Source organism: Somniosus microcephalus, chromosome 7 (assembly GCF_052327205.1).
Source record: "Somniosus microcephalus isolate GS21.2 chromosome 7, FLI_Smic_1.0, whole genome shotgun sequence".
NCBI lineage: Eukaryota > Metazoa > Chordata > Chondrichthyes > Squaliformes > Somniosidae > Somniosus > Somniosus microcephalus.
In genome coordinates, this window is record NC_140993.1 from 68,783,446 (window position 1) to 68,800,877 (window position 17,432).

The following is a 17,432-nucleotide window of genomic DNA, read 5'->3' on the forward strand; positions in this document are numbered from 1 at the left end:
CTTGGATGAAGGGACCGAGTGTAATGTAGCCAAGTTTGCGGATGATACAAAGATAGGTGGGAAAGCAAGTTGTGCAGAGGACTCAAAGAATCTGCAAAGGGATATAGACAGGCAAAGTGAGTGGGTAAACATTTGGCAGATGGAGTATAATGTGGGAAAGTGCGAGGTTATCCACTTTGGTAGGAAAAATAAAAAGCAAATTATTATTTAAATGGAGATTACAAAATGCTAAAGTTCAGAGGGACCTGGGGGTCCTTGTGCACGAAACACACAAAAGTTAGTATGCAGGTACAGCAAGTAATCAAAAAGGCAAATGGAATGTTGGCCTTTATTGCAAAGGGGTTGGAGTATAAAAGCAGGGAAGTCTTGCTACAACTGTACAGGGCGTTGGTGAGACCACACCTTGAGTACTGCGTACAGTTTTGGTCTCCTTATTTAAGGAAGGATATACTAGCATTGGAGGCAGTTCAGAGACGATTCACTAGGTTGATTGTTGAGATGAGGGGGTTGTTTTATGAAGAAAGGTTGAGCAGGTTGGGCCTATACTCATTGGAATTTAGAAGAATGAGAGGTGATCTTATTGAAACATATAAGATACAGAGTGGGCTTGACAAGGTAGATGCAGAGAGGATGTTTCCCCTCGTGGGGAAATCTAGAACTCAGGGGCATAGTTTCAGAATAAAGGGTCGCCCTTTTAGCACTGAGATGAGGAGGAATTTCTTCTCAGAGGGTCGTAAATCTGTGGAATTCTCTGCCCCAGAGAGCTGTGGAGGCTGGGTCATTAAATACATTTAAGGTGGAGATAGACAAATTTTTGCAAGATAAGGGAGTGAAGGGTTATGGGAAGCGGGCAGGGAAATGGCTTTGAGCCCAAGATCAGCCATGATCGTATTGAATGGCGGAGCAGGCTCAAGGGGCTAAGTGGCCTATTCCTGTTCCTATTTCTTATGTTATGTTCTCATCCAGGGGACGGCACCTCTGGCAGTGCGGCGCTCCCTCAGTGCTCCACTGGAGTGTCAGCCTGGATTTTTGTGCTCGGGACTCTGGGGTGGGACTTGGACCCGCAGACTACTGGCTCGCGAGAGTGCTACCAACTGAGCCATGGCTGACACCGTAATGGCCTGGAGCTTCCACTATGGGTGCAGTCGGAAAAATGCACTGGACATTGCGCCGGTTTTTGCCGATGTGAAGTTATGCTCAATTTTCAGTGAAAGCTCATTAGCATAATCCCCAATGTAAAATCTCCCTTGAATCTGTGCAATGAACCAGCATCATCGAGCGTCATCGATTCGTGACTGGAACAGGGTCAATGGGGTCACAAATAACTGGGGTGGGGCCTAGCAAATGACATTAAAAGTACATTTCCCCTCAGTGTGAGGCTGAAGATCACAAGGTTAGACACTTTTCTCTCTCTGCAAACTTACAGCCATGTGCCTTGCATGTATTTTTAGTTGACTTATTTAACCTAAATACTCAGGAAACTCTCGATTTACCGGCACCTAAATAACCGGAAATCTCTGTTAACCGGCAAAATTCAGGTGTAGGTTCAGGTAAGTTTTACTTCATATTAGTGGCCATTCCTGGATCTGTGGCTGTGTAATTGGGGTTCCTGCACTTGTTGCTAAGCAACAGGGACGCTTGGTCTGTGGCCGGGGTTCCTGCACCTGTTGCTAAGCAACAGGGAAGCCTGGATTTGTTGCTGTGTACGGAGCCCTCGTACCTTTTAACTATACCTCTCTGTAATCCGGACTTTTTGATAAACCGGCACCACGCCAGTCCCATCGGTGCCGGATAAAAAAGAGTTTCCTGTAGTACTTTAGCTGTCAAATTTATGTATGTGTATTGCGAATGAACATTCTGATCAATTTAGATTCAATGCCCTCTTCCTAAAGTTAAGATTGATTGACTCCAAAATCTAAAAATAACAAGACTCCACAGCATTAAAAAGGGTTTTGTAATAAAAACTTCCCTGGACCACTAAGATATCTCAATCAGATAGTCCCCAAACCCTCCAGAGAAACCGATGCCACAGAACCATAGAGGGGAAACACATTCCTCAGATGGATAGCACTAGCTCGTGAGAAATGAAGGACCAGCAGAAAGCCCTGTTGCTCCCTAGGCCACCAGCACTACAGCTGCATAGAACCATTAGAATACAGTGGGAAACGACATCACCGATACATAGCCACCATACCTTCATGAACTCTGAACCAATCATAGAATCATAGAAAGTTACAGCACAGAAGGAGGCCATTTCGGCCCATCGTGTCCGTGCCAGCCAACAAAAAGCTATCCAGCCTAATCCCATTTCCCAGCTCTTGGTCCGTAGCCCTGCAGGTTAGAGCATCCCAAGTGCACATCCAATTACTTTTTAAATGCGGTTAGGGTTCCTGCCTCTACCACCCTTTCAGGCAGTGAGTTCCAGACCCCCACAGCCCTCTGGATGAAGAAATTTCCCCTCAAATCCCCTCTAAACCTTCCACCAATTACTTTAAATCTGTGCCCCCTGGTTTTTGACCCCTCTGCTAAGGGAAATAGGTCCTTTCTATCCACTTTATCTATGCCCCTCATAATTTTATACACCTCAATAAGGTCTCCCCTCAGCCTCCTCTGTTCCAAGGAAAACAGACCCAGCCTATCCAGTCTTTCCTCATAGCTAAGATTCTCTACTCCCAGCAACATCCTTGTAAATCTCCTCTGTACCCTCTCTAGTGCAATCACATCTTTCCTGTAATGTGGTGACCAGAACTGCACGCAGTACTCTAGTTGAGGCCTAACTAGTGTTTTATACAGTTGAAGCATAACCCCCCTGCTCTTGTATTCTATGCCATGGCTAATAAAGGCAAGCATTCCGTATGCCTTCTTAACCACCTTATCTACCTGGCCTGCTACCTTCAGGGATCTGTGGACATGCACTCTAAGGTCCCTTTGTTCCTCTACACTACTCAGTGTCCTACCATTTAGTGTGTATTCCCTTTCCTTGTTAGCCCTCCCCAAATGCATTACCTCACACTTCTGCGGATTGAATTCCATTTGCCACTGTTCTGCCCACCTGACCAATTTATTGATATCTTCCTGCAGTCTACAGCTTCCTTCTTCAGTATCAACCACACAGCTGATTTTAGTATCATCTGCAAACTTCTTAATCATACCCCCTATATTGAAGTCTAGATCATTGATATATACCACAAAAAGCAAGGGACCCAGTACTGAGCCCTGCGGAACCCCACTGGAAACAGCCTTCCAGTCACAAACACCCATCAACCATTACCCTCTGCTTCCTGTCTCCGAGCCAGTTTTGAATCCAACTTGACACTTTGCCCATGGATCCCATGGGCTTTTAACTTCGTGACCAGTCTGCCATGTTGAACCTTATCAAAAGCCTTGCTAAAGTCCATATACACTACATCAAACACACCACCCTCAGCTACCCTCCTTGTTACCTCCTCAAAAAATTCAATCAAGTTTGTCAGACACGACCTTCCCTTAACAAATCCGTGCTGACTATCCTTGATTAATCTGTGTCTTTCTAAATGAAGATTTATCCTGTCCTTCAGAATTCTTTCCAATAATTTTCCCACCACCGAGGTTAGGCTGACTGGCCTGTAATTACTCGGTCTATCCTTTTCTCCCTTTTTAAACAAGGGTACCACATTAGCAGTCCTTCTAATCAGTTGGATTGGATGATTATGTCAAGATCAAATACAAACCATATAGTGTTGGGAAATGGAAAATTCAGCCCCAAGTGTCTTGCAGGACTCCTTGCCATTTTGTATATGAATTAATCATCAGAATCTTAACGCTACCACATGGAGTGATTGAGGCAAATAGTGTAGATGCATTTGAGGGGAAGCTAGATAAGTACATGAGGGAAGAAAGGAATAGATGAAGTAAAAAGAGTGGGAGGAGGCTCGTGTGGAGCATAAACACTGTCATAGACCAGTTGGGCTGAATGGCCTGTTTGCTGCAAATTCTATATAATCTTTGCCTGAAATCTTTGTTCTCCCAACTTCACTTCTAATTAAGTAAATCACATCTACCAGTAGTAAATGTAAATTTGATTTTTTTTTTAAATAGCATTTAAATAGCATTGAGCCAAAATACTAAGTAAGATTAGCTGAATAAGGTCTTGGGGAGGAGATTGTTCTTGCTATTTTGCATTAATTGATGTCTTCAGAAAGAGATGCTGAAAGTAATAAAACAGAGACTATTGCCTGCTGTCATCATGCAAAATAACAAAACCAGGCAAAAATATATTTAGTTCAGTGAAGTGATAAAACAATTATTGATTGTAGATTAGGGGTTACAAGATTAATTATTGTCCCTCAGGTTACAAAAGTATATTTAAGGCAAAATAATGCCTTCAGTCCTCAGGTTCAGTCATTATAAAAGACTAGTAGGTCATATTTGCAGGGCTATGGGGAAAGAGCAGGAGAGTGGGACTAATTGGATAGCTCTTTCAAAGAGCCAGCACAGGCACGATGGGCCGAATGGCCTCCTTCTGTGCTGTGAGGTTCTATGATTCTAAAATACTGCAGATGCTGGAAATCTGAAATAAAAACAGAAAATGCTGGAACTACTCAGCAGGTCAGGCAGCATCTGCGGAGAGAGAAACAGAGTTAACGTTTCAGGCTGATGACCTTTCGTCAGAACTGGAGAAATGATGTGGGACGTATTTCCTAACTGGTGCTGTTTACTGTGCTTGTACCAAATTCCCTGTTGCCAGGACTTATCATGTGAAACATTTTGGCGACAATTTCCTCCGCCGCTGTTAACTTCACCAGGAGTTGACGGGCAGATTTACAGTGGCCATGCAGGGCCAACTCCGAGGAAATTCCCGAACTTTGAGGAGCTTCAGCATGGCAAGGCACTGTATCAATTCAGGTCACTCACCCATCTACACCTGGCACTTGTGCTTAGGCACTAGGAATGACAAACACACACGAACACAAGTGCTTACCTCTCCATTACAGAAACAGTAGATAACAGCCACAAAGCAACCCTGAAAAGTCAAACGGACAGTAGTTAGAGCTCTGCTGTTCAATTAATAGAGCTTCCCTGGTAATCTGCTATAACAATCCTCACTGTGATCAATACATACAGGGGCTGGTACTGAGACACACACACAAGTCGTACAGTACCAGACGGGCATGAATTTTTCCCTGTTACCTGCTGTGTACTGTACATGTACAGGAGCAGACACTGAGACACACATGAGCTGTGTGAATCGTTCCCTTTTACCTGCTGTGGACTGTACATGTGCAGGAGCTGACACTGAGACACACACGGGCCATACAGCACCAGACGGGAGTGAATCATTCCCTTTTACCCGCTGTGTACTGTACATGTGCAGGAGCTGACACTGGGACATACACGGGCCGTACAGCACCAGACAGGAGTGAATCATTCCCTTTTACCCGCTGTGGACTGTACATGTGCAGGAGCTGACACTGAGACATACACGGGCCATACAGCACCAGACGGGAGTGAATCATTCCCTTTTACCCGCTGTGTACTGTACATGTACAGGAGCAGACACTGAGACACACATGAGCTGTGTGAATCATTCCCTTTTACCCGCTGTGGACTGTACATGTGCAGGAGCTGACACTGAGACATACACGGGCCATACAGCACCAGACGGGAGTGAATCATTCCCTTTTACCCGCTGTGTACTATACATGTGCAGGAGCTGACACTGAGACATACACGGGCCATACAGCACCAGACGGGAGTGAATCATTCCCTTTTACCCGCTGTGTACTATACATGTGCAGGAGCTGACACTGAGACATACACGGGCCGTACAGCACCAGACGGGAGTGAATCATTCCCTTTTACCCGCTGTGTACTGTACATGTGCAGGAGCTGACACTGAGACATACACGGGCCGTACAGCACCAGACGGGAGTGAATCATTCCCTTTTACCCGCTGTGTACTGTACATGTGCAGGAGCTGACACTGAGGCATACACGGGCCGTACAGTACCAGCAGAAGTGAATCATTCTTTTTATTTGTTCTGATCCTGGGCTCTGCTAACCTGCGCCTGGTCTGTTTGGACAGATGTGTTCCTCTGGGCAGGGAGTGCGCACTCCATGTCAGGCAAACAGAAACTCTCCCTTGGCAGCTTGGTTTGGAGACTCTTAAAGATGGAGATTGATTACAATGTGTGTCAGATGTCTAGTTAACCAAAGGAAAAAAAGAGTCAAGAATCTTTGACTCAGTTAAATTATTTTTTGTATTCATTCCCAGAATCTGGGAGTCCTTTACAAGGCCAGCATTAATTGCCCATCCTTAGCTGCCCTGAGAAGCTGGTGGTGGGCCTTCTTAAACTGAGTGACTTGCTCGGCCATTTCAGAGGGCAGCTAACAGTCAACCACGTTGGTGTGGGACTGGAGTCACATATAGGCCAGACCGGGTAAGGACGGCAGGTTTCCTTCCCTAAAGGACATTAGTGAACCAGTTGGGTTTTTACAACAATCCAACAGCTTGATGGTCACTTTCACTGATACCAGATAACCATCACACTACCATAACCCCTTGTGTTGTCAACAAAATATGTCCTTCTGCAGAGGAAAAATAGAATTACCTGGGAGGAATTAAAGAGCATTTCGTAATGCATCTGGATCTGCCAGAGAATACCAGACACCTCGGTGTAAGGAATAGCCATGAAGACTATATAGTGAACACCAAACAGAGGAGTCAGGACCAGAGTCGACTTCAGCAGCTTCCTACCAATCAAACAAGATGGGGATATAATTAGACAGAAGATCAACCTTTCCCCTTAATACATCTTACCGAGAGATAGCGAAGAGACAGAGGGAAATGTTAGAATGAGAGGTGAGGGAGAAAGAGGGACAGAGAATGAGTTAAAAACGCTGAACAAATATTTTGTATCAGTCTTTACAGTAGAGGACACTAAAAATATCCCAACACTGGACAAACAGGGGGCTATAGGGGGGGAGGAGCTAAACACGATTAAAATCACTAAGGAGGTGGTACTCGGTAAGATAATGGGACTAAAGGCTGATAAATCCCCTGGACCTGATGGCTTACATCCTAGGGTCTTGAGAGAAGTAGCGGTAGGGATTGCGGATGCATTGGTGGTAATTTTCCAAAACTCCCTGGATTCAGGAAAGGTCCCAGCAGATTGGAAAACTGCTAATGTAACGCCCTTATTTAAAAAGGGAGGTAGACAAAAGGCTGGAAACTATAGACCAGTTAGCTTAACATCTGTGGTTGGTAAAATGTTGGAGTCCATTATTAAGGAAGCAGTAACAGGACATTTGGATAAGCATAATTTAATCGGACAGAGTCAGCATGGTTTTATGAAGGGGAAGTCATGTTTGACAAATTTGCTCGAATTCTTTGAGGATGTAACAAACAGGGTGTATAAAGGGGAACCAGTGGCTGTGGTGTATTTTGACTTCCAAAAGGCATTTGACAAGGTGCCACACAAAAGATTACTGCACAAGATAAAAAATCACGGGATTGGGGGTAATATACTGGCATGGGTGGAAGATTGGCTATCTAACAGAAAACAGAGAGTGGGATAAATGGTTCATTCTCGGGTTGGCAATCAGTAACTAGTGGTGTTCCGCAGGGGTCAGTGCTGGGACCCCAACTCTTTACAATCTATATTAATGATTTGGAGGAAGGGACCAAGTGCAACATATCCAAGTTTGCCGACGATACAAAGATGGGAGGGAAAGCAGTGAGTGAGGAGGACATAAAAAACCTGCAAAAGGACATAGACAGGCTAAGTGAGTGGGCAGAAATTTGGCAGATGGAATATAATGTTGGAAAGTGTGAGGTTATGCACTTTGGCAGAAAAAATCAAAGAGCAAGTTATTATCTAAATGGAGAGAAACTGCAAAGTGCTACAGTAGAAAGGGATCTGGGGGTCCTGGTGCATGAAGCACAGAAGGTTAGTATGCAGGTACAGCAGGTGATCAGGAAGGCCAATGGAATCTTGGCTTTTATTGCAAGGGGGTTGGAGTATAAAAGCAGGGAAGTCTTGCTTCAGTTATACAGGGTACTGGTGAGCCCACACCTGGAATACTGCGTACAGTTTTGGTTTCCATATTGCTCTCGAGGCAGTTCAGAGAAGTTTCACTCGGTTGATTCTGGAGATGAGGGGGTTGACTTATGAGGAAAGGTCGAGTAGGTTGGGCCTCTACTCATTGAAATTCAGAAGAATGAGAGGCAATTTTATCGAAACATATAAGATTGTGAGGGGGCTTGATCGGGTGGATGCGGTGAGGATGTTTCCACTGATGGGTGAGACTAGAACTAGGGGGCATAATCTTAGAATAAGGGGCTGCCCTTTCAAAACTGAGATGAGGAGAAACTTCTTCACTCAGAGGGTAGTAAACCTATGGAATTTGCTACCTCAGAGAGCTGTGGAAGCTGTGACATTAAATAAATTTAAAACAGAGATAGACAGTTTCCCAGCTGATAAGGGAATTAGGGGTTACGGGAAGAGGGCAGGGAAGTGGACGTGAGTCTAGGTTCGGATCAGCCATGATCCTATTGAATGGCGGAGCAGGCCCGAGGGGCCGTATGGCCTACTCCTGCTCCTACTTCTTATGTTCTTATGTAAAAGACAGACAGAGAGACGGGAGTACAGGGAATTGTACTAAATGGTACAATTTTAAAGGATGCAAGAACAGAGTGACCTGGGTGTGTACATACACAAATCTTTGCAGGTGGGAGGACAAGTTGAAAACCCTGTTTAACAAACCTGCAGGATCCTAGGCTTTATAAACAGAGACATAGAGTACAAAAGCAAGGAAGTTACGCAAAACCTTTACAAAACACTGGTTAGGCCATAGCTGGAGTATTGGGGTAATTTTAACCCCTCCACGACAGGTGGGAGAGATAAAATTTCAAAAAACTGAAACCCAACATCTACCCCGGACCCATGCTCCGATCCCCCAGCCCACGACCTACACTCTGATCCCCACGACCCCCCGACCCACGCTCTGATCCTCCCGACCCCCCGACCCACGCTCCGATCCCCCCGACCCACACTCTGATGCCCCCCGACCCCCCAACCCATGCTCCGATCCCCCCCCCGACCTACGCTCCGATCCCCCTGACCCACGCTCCGATCCCCCCGACCCACACTCCGAAACCCCCCGACCCACGCTCCGATCCCCCCGACCCAGGCTCCGATCCCCCCGACCCAGGCTCCGATCCCCCCGACCCAGGCTCCGATCCCCCCGACCCAGGCTCCGATCCCCCCGACCCAGGCTCCGATCCCCCCCGACCCACGCTCCGATCCCCCCGACCCAGGCTCCGATCCCCCCGACCCACACTCCGAAACCCCCCGACCCACGCTCCGATCCCCCCGACCCAGGCTCCGATCCCCCCCCGACCCAGGCTCCGATCCCCCCCGACCCAGGCTCCGATCCCCCCCGACCCAGGCTCCGATCCCCCCCGACCCAGGCTCCGATCCCCCCCAACCCACGCTCCGATCCCCCCCGACCACCCGACCCACGCTCCGATCCCCCCGACCTCCCGACCCACGCTCCAATCCCCCCGACACACGCTCCGATCCCCCCGACACACGCTCCGATCCCCCCGACCCAGGCTCCGATCCCCCCCGACCCAGGCTCCGATCCCCCCCCGACCCAGGCTCCGATCCCCCCCCGACCCAGGCTCTGATCCCCCCGACCCAGGCTCCGATTCCCCCCGACCCACGCTCCGATCCCCCCTGACCACCCGACCCACGCTCCGATCCCCCCGGCCTCCCGACCCACGCTCCAATCCCCCCGACACACGCTCCGATCCCCCCGACACACGCTCCGATCCCCCCGACACACGCTCCGATCCCCTCCCGACCTACGCTCTGATCCCCCCGACCCACGCTCCAATCCCCCCCCCGACCCACGTTCCGATCCCCCCGACCCCCCGACCCATGCTCCGATCCCCCTTGACCCCCTGACCCACGCTCCAATCCCTCCAACACACGCTCTGGTCCCCCCGACCCCCCGACCCATGCTCCGATCCCCCCCGACCCACGCTCCGATCCCCCCGACACACGCTCCGATCCCCCCGACCCACGCTCCGATCCCCCCGACCCACGCTCCGATCCCCCCGACCTCCCGACTCACGCTCTGAAACCCCCCGACACACGCTCCGATCCCCCCGACCCATGCTCCGATCCCCCCCGACCCACGCTCCGATCCCCCCCGACCCACGCTCCGATCCCCCCCGACCCACGCTCCGATCCCCCCGACACACGCTCCGATCCCCCCGACCCACGCTCCGATCCCCCCGACCCATGCTCCGATCCCCCCGACCTCCCGACTCACGCTCTGAAACCCCCCGACACACGCTCCGATCCCCCCGACCCATGCTCTGATCCCCATGACCCACGCTTCAATCCCCTCCCGACCCACGCTCCAAACCCCTCCCGACCCACGCTCCGATACCCGACCCACGCTCCGATCCCGCTGACCCACGCTTCGATCCCCTCCCGACCCACGTTCCAAACCCCTCCCGACCCACGCTCCGATCCCCCCCCCGACCCACGCTCCAAAACCCCCCGACCCCCCGATCCACGCTCCGAAACCCCCCGATCCCCCCGACCCCCCGACCCATTCTCCGATCCCCCCGACCCCCCGACCCACGCTCCAATCCCCCCAACCCATGCTCCGATCCCCTCCCGACCCCCCGACCCATGCTCCGATCCCCCCGACCCACGTTCCGATCCCCTCCCAACCCACGCTCCGATCCCCCCCCGACCCACGCTCCGAAACCCCCCGACCCCCCGACCCACGCTCCGATCCCCCCGACCCATGCTCTGATCCCCCTGACCCCCGACCCCCCGACCCACGCTCCGATCCCCCCGACCCATGCTCTGATCCCCCTGACCCCCCGACCCCCCGACCCAAGCTCCGATCCCCCCGACCCATGCTCTGATCCCCCTCGAACCCCCGACCCATGCTCCGATCCCCCTCGACCCCCCGACCCATGCTCCGATCCCCCTCGACCCCCCGACCCATGCTCCGATCCCCCTTGACCCCCTGACCCACGCTCCAATCCCTCCAACACACGCTCTGGTCCCCACGACCCCCCGACACACGCTCCGATCCCCCCCGACCCACGCTCCGATCCCCCCGACACACGCTCCGATCCCCCCGACCCACGCTCCGATCCCCCCGACCCACGCTCCGATCCCCCCGACCTCCCGACTCACACTCTGAAACCCCCCGACACACGCTCCGATCCCCCCGACTCATGCTCTGATCCCCATGACCCACGCTTCAATCCCCTCCCGACCCATGCTCCGAAACCCCCCAACCCCCCGACCCACGCTCCGAAACCCCCGATCCCCCGACCCACGCTCTGATCCCCCCGACCCCCCAACCCCGCGACCCATGCTGCGATCCCCCTCAACCCCCCCGACCCACGCTCCAATCCCCCCGACCCATGCTCCGATCCCCCCCGACCCCCCGACCCACGCTCCGATCCCCCCCGACCCATGCTCCAATCCCCCCGACACACGCTCCGATCCCCCCGACCCCCCCGACCCACGCTCCGACCCCCCGACCCATGCTCCGATCCCCCGACCCACGCTCCGAACACCCCGACCCACGCTCCAAACACCCCGACCCCCCGACCCACGCTCCGATCCCCCCAACCCCCCGACCCACGCTCCGATCCCCCCCGACCCCCCGACCCATGCTCCGATCCCCCCGACCCACGCGCCGATCCCCCCGGCCCCCCGACCCATGCTCCGATCCCCCCGACCCACGCTCCGATCCCCCCCGCCCCCCCGACCCACGCTCCGATCCCCCCGCCCCCCCGACCCACGTTCCGATCCCCCTGCCCCCCCGACCTACGCTCCGATCCCCCCCGACCCACGCTCCGATCCTCCCGCCCCCCCAACCCACGCTCCGATCCCCCCGCACCCCCGACCCACGCTCCGATCCCCCCTGACCCACGCTCCGATCCCCCACCCCCCCGACACATGCTCCGATCCCCCCCACCACCCCCCCCCGACCCACGCTCCGATCACCCCTGTGGTGTATGTGCCTTTAAGAGCCCCAGGTGTGCTGTAATGCCTGTAATTGCCACTCGGGCTATATAAGCCTGAGTATTGTGTATATCCGTTAGAAGCCACCCCCAGACTTTGCTTAGTAAATACCTGTGAACCAACTCCTGTCTTCAGTGTCTTTATCAACACACGGACACTACAGTGGCGACGAAGTGGAAACGGACTTACCTGCAATTTGGCAGCACCTCAAGGACATCGATTCCTCGGGCGTCCAGAAGACTCAAGGAAGTGAGAGAAGCTGTGGTTTCACCAACTGGCCGAGCTGGTGGCAGGTACTGCGCTAATCCTTCCTGGGCGTCAGGCTGGGGCTCCAGCGGCTGGCTCTACAGCTGAGACAGGCAGCGAAATCGGAGGCAAGCAATAATGGACTGGGAGGGAGCACTCGGGAGACGGCCGGCGCGGCAAGCAGGTCAGCGTTTAGACCTCCGTCGGGAACAAGTCTCCAACAGTAAATTAAAAAAATTTTAAAAAGAGAACGGAAACCGCAGTAAACAGCGTTGTTATCGGCAGCAGCGGTGGGAAAGCACGGGAAGCGCCATGTCTTCGCTACAGAAAAGAAAAAAAAGCGCGGGAAGCGCCATATCTTTTCTGAAATGCCTAAATCTGGTAATATTGATGCTTTTGACAGCGAAATAGAGGATTGGACCACATACGTGGAAAGAGTGGAGGTATATTGCACTGCAAATGGAATAGAAGATGAAAAAAAGCTTCAGTACTTCTGAACTTAATGGGCGCAAAGACATACGGGCTGTTACGAAATTTAATCACTCCAGCCAAACCAAAGGACAAGAATTTTAAAGAAATTGTTGATACCCTGCAGGAGCACTTAAACCCAACACCGCTGCTGATAGCGGAACGATTCAAGTCCTTCAAGAGAAATCAACACAAGAATGAAAGTAACGCTGATTACCTAACCGAATTAAGAAAGCTATCAAAGTACTGCCAATTCGAGGCAGGACTATCAGATTATCTTCGAGACAAATTCGTTTGCGGTCTCTTAAGTGAAGGAACACAAAAAAGACTGTTTTCTGAAAAAGATTTAACATTGGACAAAGCTTTCAGTATGGCTGTATCATACGAAGCAGCAGCAAAAGGAGCTGCAGAGATACAACAAAAGACACAGGACTTCAGCACCCATGAAATGACACAGGGTTTCGAAAGATGTTATCGCTGCGGCAGATCCACCCATAACCAGAGGGACTGCTGGTTCAAGGACAAAGCATGCAGGCAATGCGGGAAGATTGGACACATTGCACGGGTATGCCGATCTGGACAAAATAAATCTACTGACAGAAAAAAAAAATCAATAAAGAAAAGTACAGGAAGGTACAAATGATGACGGACAGTAGCTCCGAAGACCAGAAGAGCGATAGCGACTTCGAAAACAAGAGACTAAGCTGTCTCAAATTACATAATGTACTTGCCAAAGATGATTACCAAACCATTTGGGTTACCCTCACAATAGCAGGGTCCCCAGTTAAAATGGAGCTAGATACAGGATCAGCTCTAACCGTAATAAATCGACGGGATTACGAGAGGCTATTTTCGCATATACCTCTAAAAGACACATCCATTATCTTAAAAACATATACGGGGCAGAAAGTATACCCCAAAGGAAAAATAAGGGTGCCTGTTGTATACAATGGCAAAGAAATACAAAAGTTGTATTTATACATTCTACAAGATGGTGGTCCACCGTTGTTGGGATGTGAATGGATCAGGAAGATACGTTTAGACTGGCACTCCATTCAGGCACTGACGGTGACCAGTAAGGAAAAAAACAATGATGACATCATACCTGAACGATTAAAAGACATCTTGGCCAACGCCAAAGAAGTGTTTCAAGAGAAACTAGGAACCTTGAAAGGCATCACCGCCTCAATAAAAGTGGAAGATGCAGCAATTCCCAAATTTTTTAAGGCAAGACCGGTGCCATACGCAATACGTCCAGCAGTCGAGGCAGAGCTGGAGAATTTGGAAAAAGCAGGCGTATTATCCAAAATAGATTGGAGCGAATGGGCAGCACCCATCGTACCAGTCATGAAAAAAGCATTGAATAAAGATAATTCTGAAGAACAGAGAAAAATTTGCATCTGTGGTGACTTCAAGGTGACTGTAAACCCGGTCCTTCACACAGTACAGTATCCTCTTCCGAGGATAGAAGATATTTTCGCCTCACTATCCGGAGGGAAACGTTTCACCAAAATTCCAAAATTGACTTGGCACAGAACTTATCAACTCTTCTACACCCTCATAATGAACTTCTACAAACAGGAGTGATTTGGAAATGGAACGAAGACTGTAAACGTGCCTTCCATAAATGCAAAGACTTAATCACATCCGAAGAAGTTTTGGCTCATTACAACCCATCACTGCCAATCAGACTGGCGTGCGATGCATCCCCTTACGGCATAGGAGCAGTATTATCCCATAAATTCCCTGATGGCTCAGAACGGCCGATAGCTTTTGCGTCACGCTCATTAAACTCAGCTGAGCATAACTATGCCCAAATCGACAGGGAAGCACTCAGCCTGGTATGGGGAGTGAAGAAATTCAACCATTACCTACACGGACAAAAATTTACCTTGTTGACTGACCATCAACCCCTCATCTCCATATTCAACCCTAAAAAAGGTGTCCCCATTATGACAGCGCAAAGGCTACAGAGGTGGTCCCTTTTTCTAGGGGCACACCAATACAACATAGAATACAAATGGTCAAAACAGCATGGGAATGCTGATGGTTTATCGCGCCTACCGTTGCCAACGGTAGAAGAGGCACCTACAGTAGACCCAGTAGAGATGTTCCACTCAACCATAGTGGAATGTCTACCAGTGACAAATTCTGCCATTGAAAGGGAGACGAGAAATGACCCGACTCTCTCACGGGTCTACGATTTAACAGTGAAGGGATGGCCAGCACATGGCGAACCACTGTTGCCAGCATTCTCGCAAAGAAGAGAACAGCTGTCAGTGTGCCGAGGAACCTTGATGTGTGGATCCAGAGTGGTGATTCCACCCAAACTCCAGGATAAAGTGCTAAAGGAGCTTCACGAGGGGCATCTGGGTGGAGTGAAAATGAAGAACCTAGCTAGGGCGTTTGTATGGTGGCCAGGTATCGATGGAGACATCGAAGAAATGACCAAGAGCTGCCTAGGATGCCTGAAGGTCCAAAACGCTCCACCACAAGCCCCTCTACATCCATGGGAGTGGCCCTCATCTCCCTGGCAAAGGGTGCACATCGACTTTGCTGGTCCATTTATGGACTCAATGTTCTTAATCGCGGTTGATGCACACTCCAAGTGGCTGGAGGTAATAAAGATGTCCTCCACCACCACAGAAAAAACCATCACAGTATTAAGGACCATATTTGCCAGGAATGGGCTGCCGGAACAGATATGTTCTGATAATGGACCGCAATTTGTGTCCGAAGAATTCAGAAAGTTCTTAAAAAACAATGGGGTTAAGCACTACACGTCCGCCCCATACCATCCCGCCACCAATGGATTGGCTGAAAGGTTTGTCCAGACCTTCAAGAAGGCCATAAAGGCCATTGGTAATGAAGACATAAAACTTCAGCACAAGGTGGATAACTTCTTATTCGCATACAGGAATGCAACACATATGGTTACAAACCAAACTCCCGCCATGATGTTCTTCAATAGAAACCCAAGATGCCGGCTGGATTTGGTCAAGCCCAACATCAGAAGGGACGTGGAGAACCGGCAGTTTCAAGGCATGAATGAAAGGCCAACTAGGGCCTTCCAGATAGGTCAACAGGTTTTGGCCCGGGACTACTGTACCGAGAAATGGCAGCCTGGAACTATCTGCACACGACTAGGACCACTGATGTATACCGTGGACATTGGAGAAAGCATAATAAGGCGCCATGCTGACCAAATCATAAAGTCATCCGAAAAGGGACAACCTACACCACAACTCTATACATCTAACGATGAAGTAGAGATACCCATATCTACCTCCGATCCGGTGATACTGGAACCCGATGAACCCGACACTGGCTTTCAAGCCGAATCAGCCTTGCCAGAAGAACCTACTACACCACCAGAAACTACTACACCCCCGAGACGTTATCCGGACCGAGTCAGGAAGCCTCCTGAGAGACTAACTTATAATTAATTAACTACAGCAATGTATATTATTTTGCTTATAACATGTAATTAATAATTACTTAAAATATGATGTACTGGTTAGCTAAAAGGGGAGGAATTGTGGTGTATGTGCCTTTAAGAGCCCCAGGTGTGCTGTAATGCCTGTAATTGCCACTTGGGCTATATAAGCCTGAGTATTGTGTATATCCGTTAGAACCCCCCCCAGACTTTGCTTAGTAAATACCTATGAACCAACTCCTGTCTTCAGTGTCTTTATCAACACACGGACACTACACCCCCCAGCCCCCCCGACCCACGCTCCGATCCCCCCCACCCCCCCCCCCGACCCACGCTCCGATCCCCCCGCCCCCCCGACTCACGCTCCGATACCCCCCGCCCCCCCGACCCACGCTCCGATCCCCCCGCACCCCCGACCCACGCTCCGATCCCCCCGCACCCCCGACCCACGCTCCGATCCCCCCCGACCCACACTCCGATCCCCCCGCACCCCCGACACACGCTCCGATCCCCCCCACGCTCCAATCCCCCCGCCCCCGACCCACGCTCCGATCCCCCCCGCCCCCCCGACCCACACACCGATCCCCCCCGCCCCCCCCGACCCACGCTCTGATCGCCCGCCCCCCCAACCCACGCTCCAATCTCCCCCAACCCATGCTCCAATCTCCCCCCGACCCACGCTCCAATCTCCCCCCGACCCACGCTCCAATCTCCCCCCTACCCACGTTCCAATCTCCCCCCGACCCATGCTCCGATCCCCCTCGACCCCCTGACCCACGGTCCGATCCCCCCGACCCACGCTCCGATCCCCCCGACCCACGCTCCGATCCCCCCGACCCACGCTCCGATCCCCCCGCCCCCTGACCCACGCTCCAATCCCCCCGCGCCCCCGACCCACGCTCCGATCCCCCCGACCCACGCTCCGATCCCCCCCGCCCCCCCAACCCACGCTCCGATCCCTCTGCCCCCCAACCCACGCTCTAATCCCCCCCCGACACACGCTCCGATCCCCCCCTGCCCCCCGACCCACGCTGCGATCCTCCCGCCCCCCCGACACACGCTCCGATCCCCCCCACCCCCTCGACCGACGCTCCGATCCCCCCGCCCCCCGACCCACGCTCCGATCCCCCCCGCCCCCCGACACACGCTCCGATCCCCCCAACCCACACTCCGATCCCCCCGCCCCCCCGACACACGCTCCAATCCCTCCCCCCGACCCACGCTCTGATCGCCCG

At 51.7% G+C, this 17,432-nt stretch overlaps 1 protein-coding gene across 1 annotated transcript in view; it reads right to left on the bottom strand.

The window, feature by feature from the left end:
- LOC147114689 (parathyroid hormone/parathyroid hormone-related peptide receptor-like) overlaps positions 1-17,432 on the bottom strand; it is a 171,804-nt gene that overhangs the window by 21,893 nt on the left and 132,479 nt on the right. Inside the window, exons 11-12 of the mRNA XM_085992539.1 lie at positions 6,591-6,732; positions 4,961-5,002 (exon numbers count right to left, since the gene is read on the bottom strand). Coding sequence (XP_085848665.1) covers positions 4,961-5,002; positions 6,591-6,732 — 184 coding nt within the window. The remainder of the gene's footprint in view (positions 1-4,960; positions 5,003-6,590; positions 6,733-17,432) is intronic.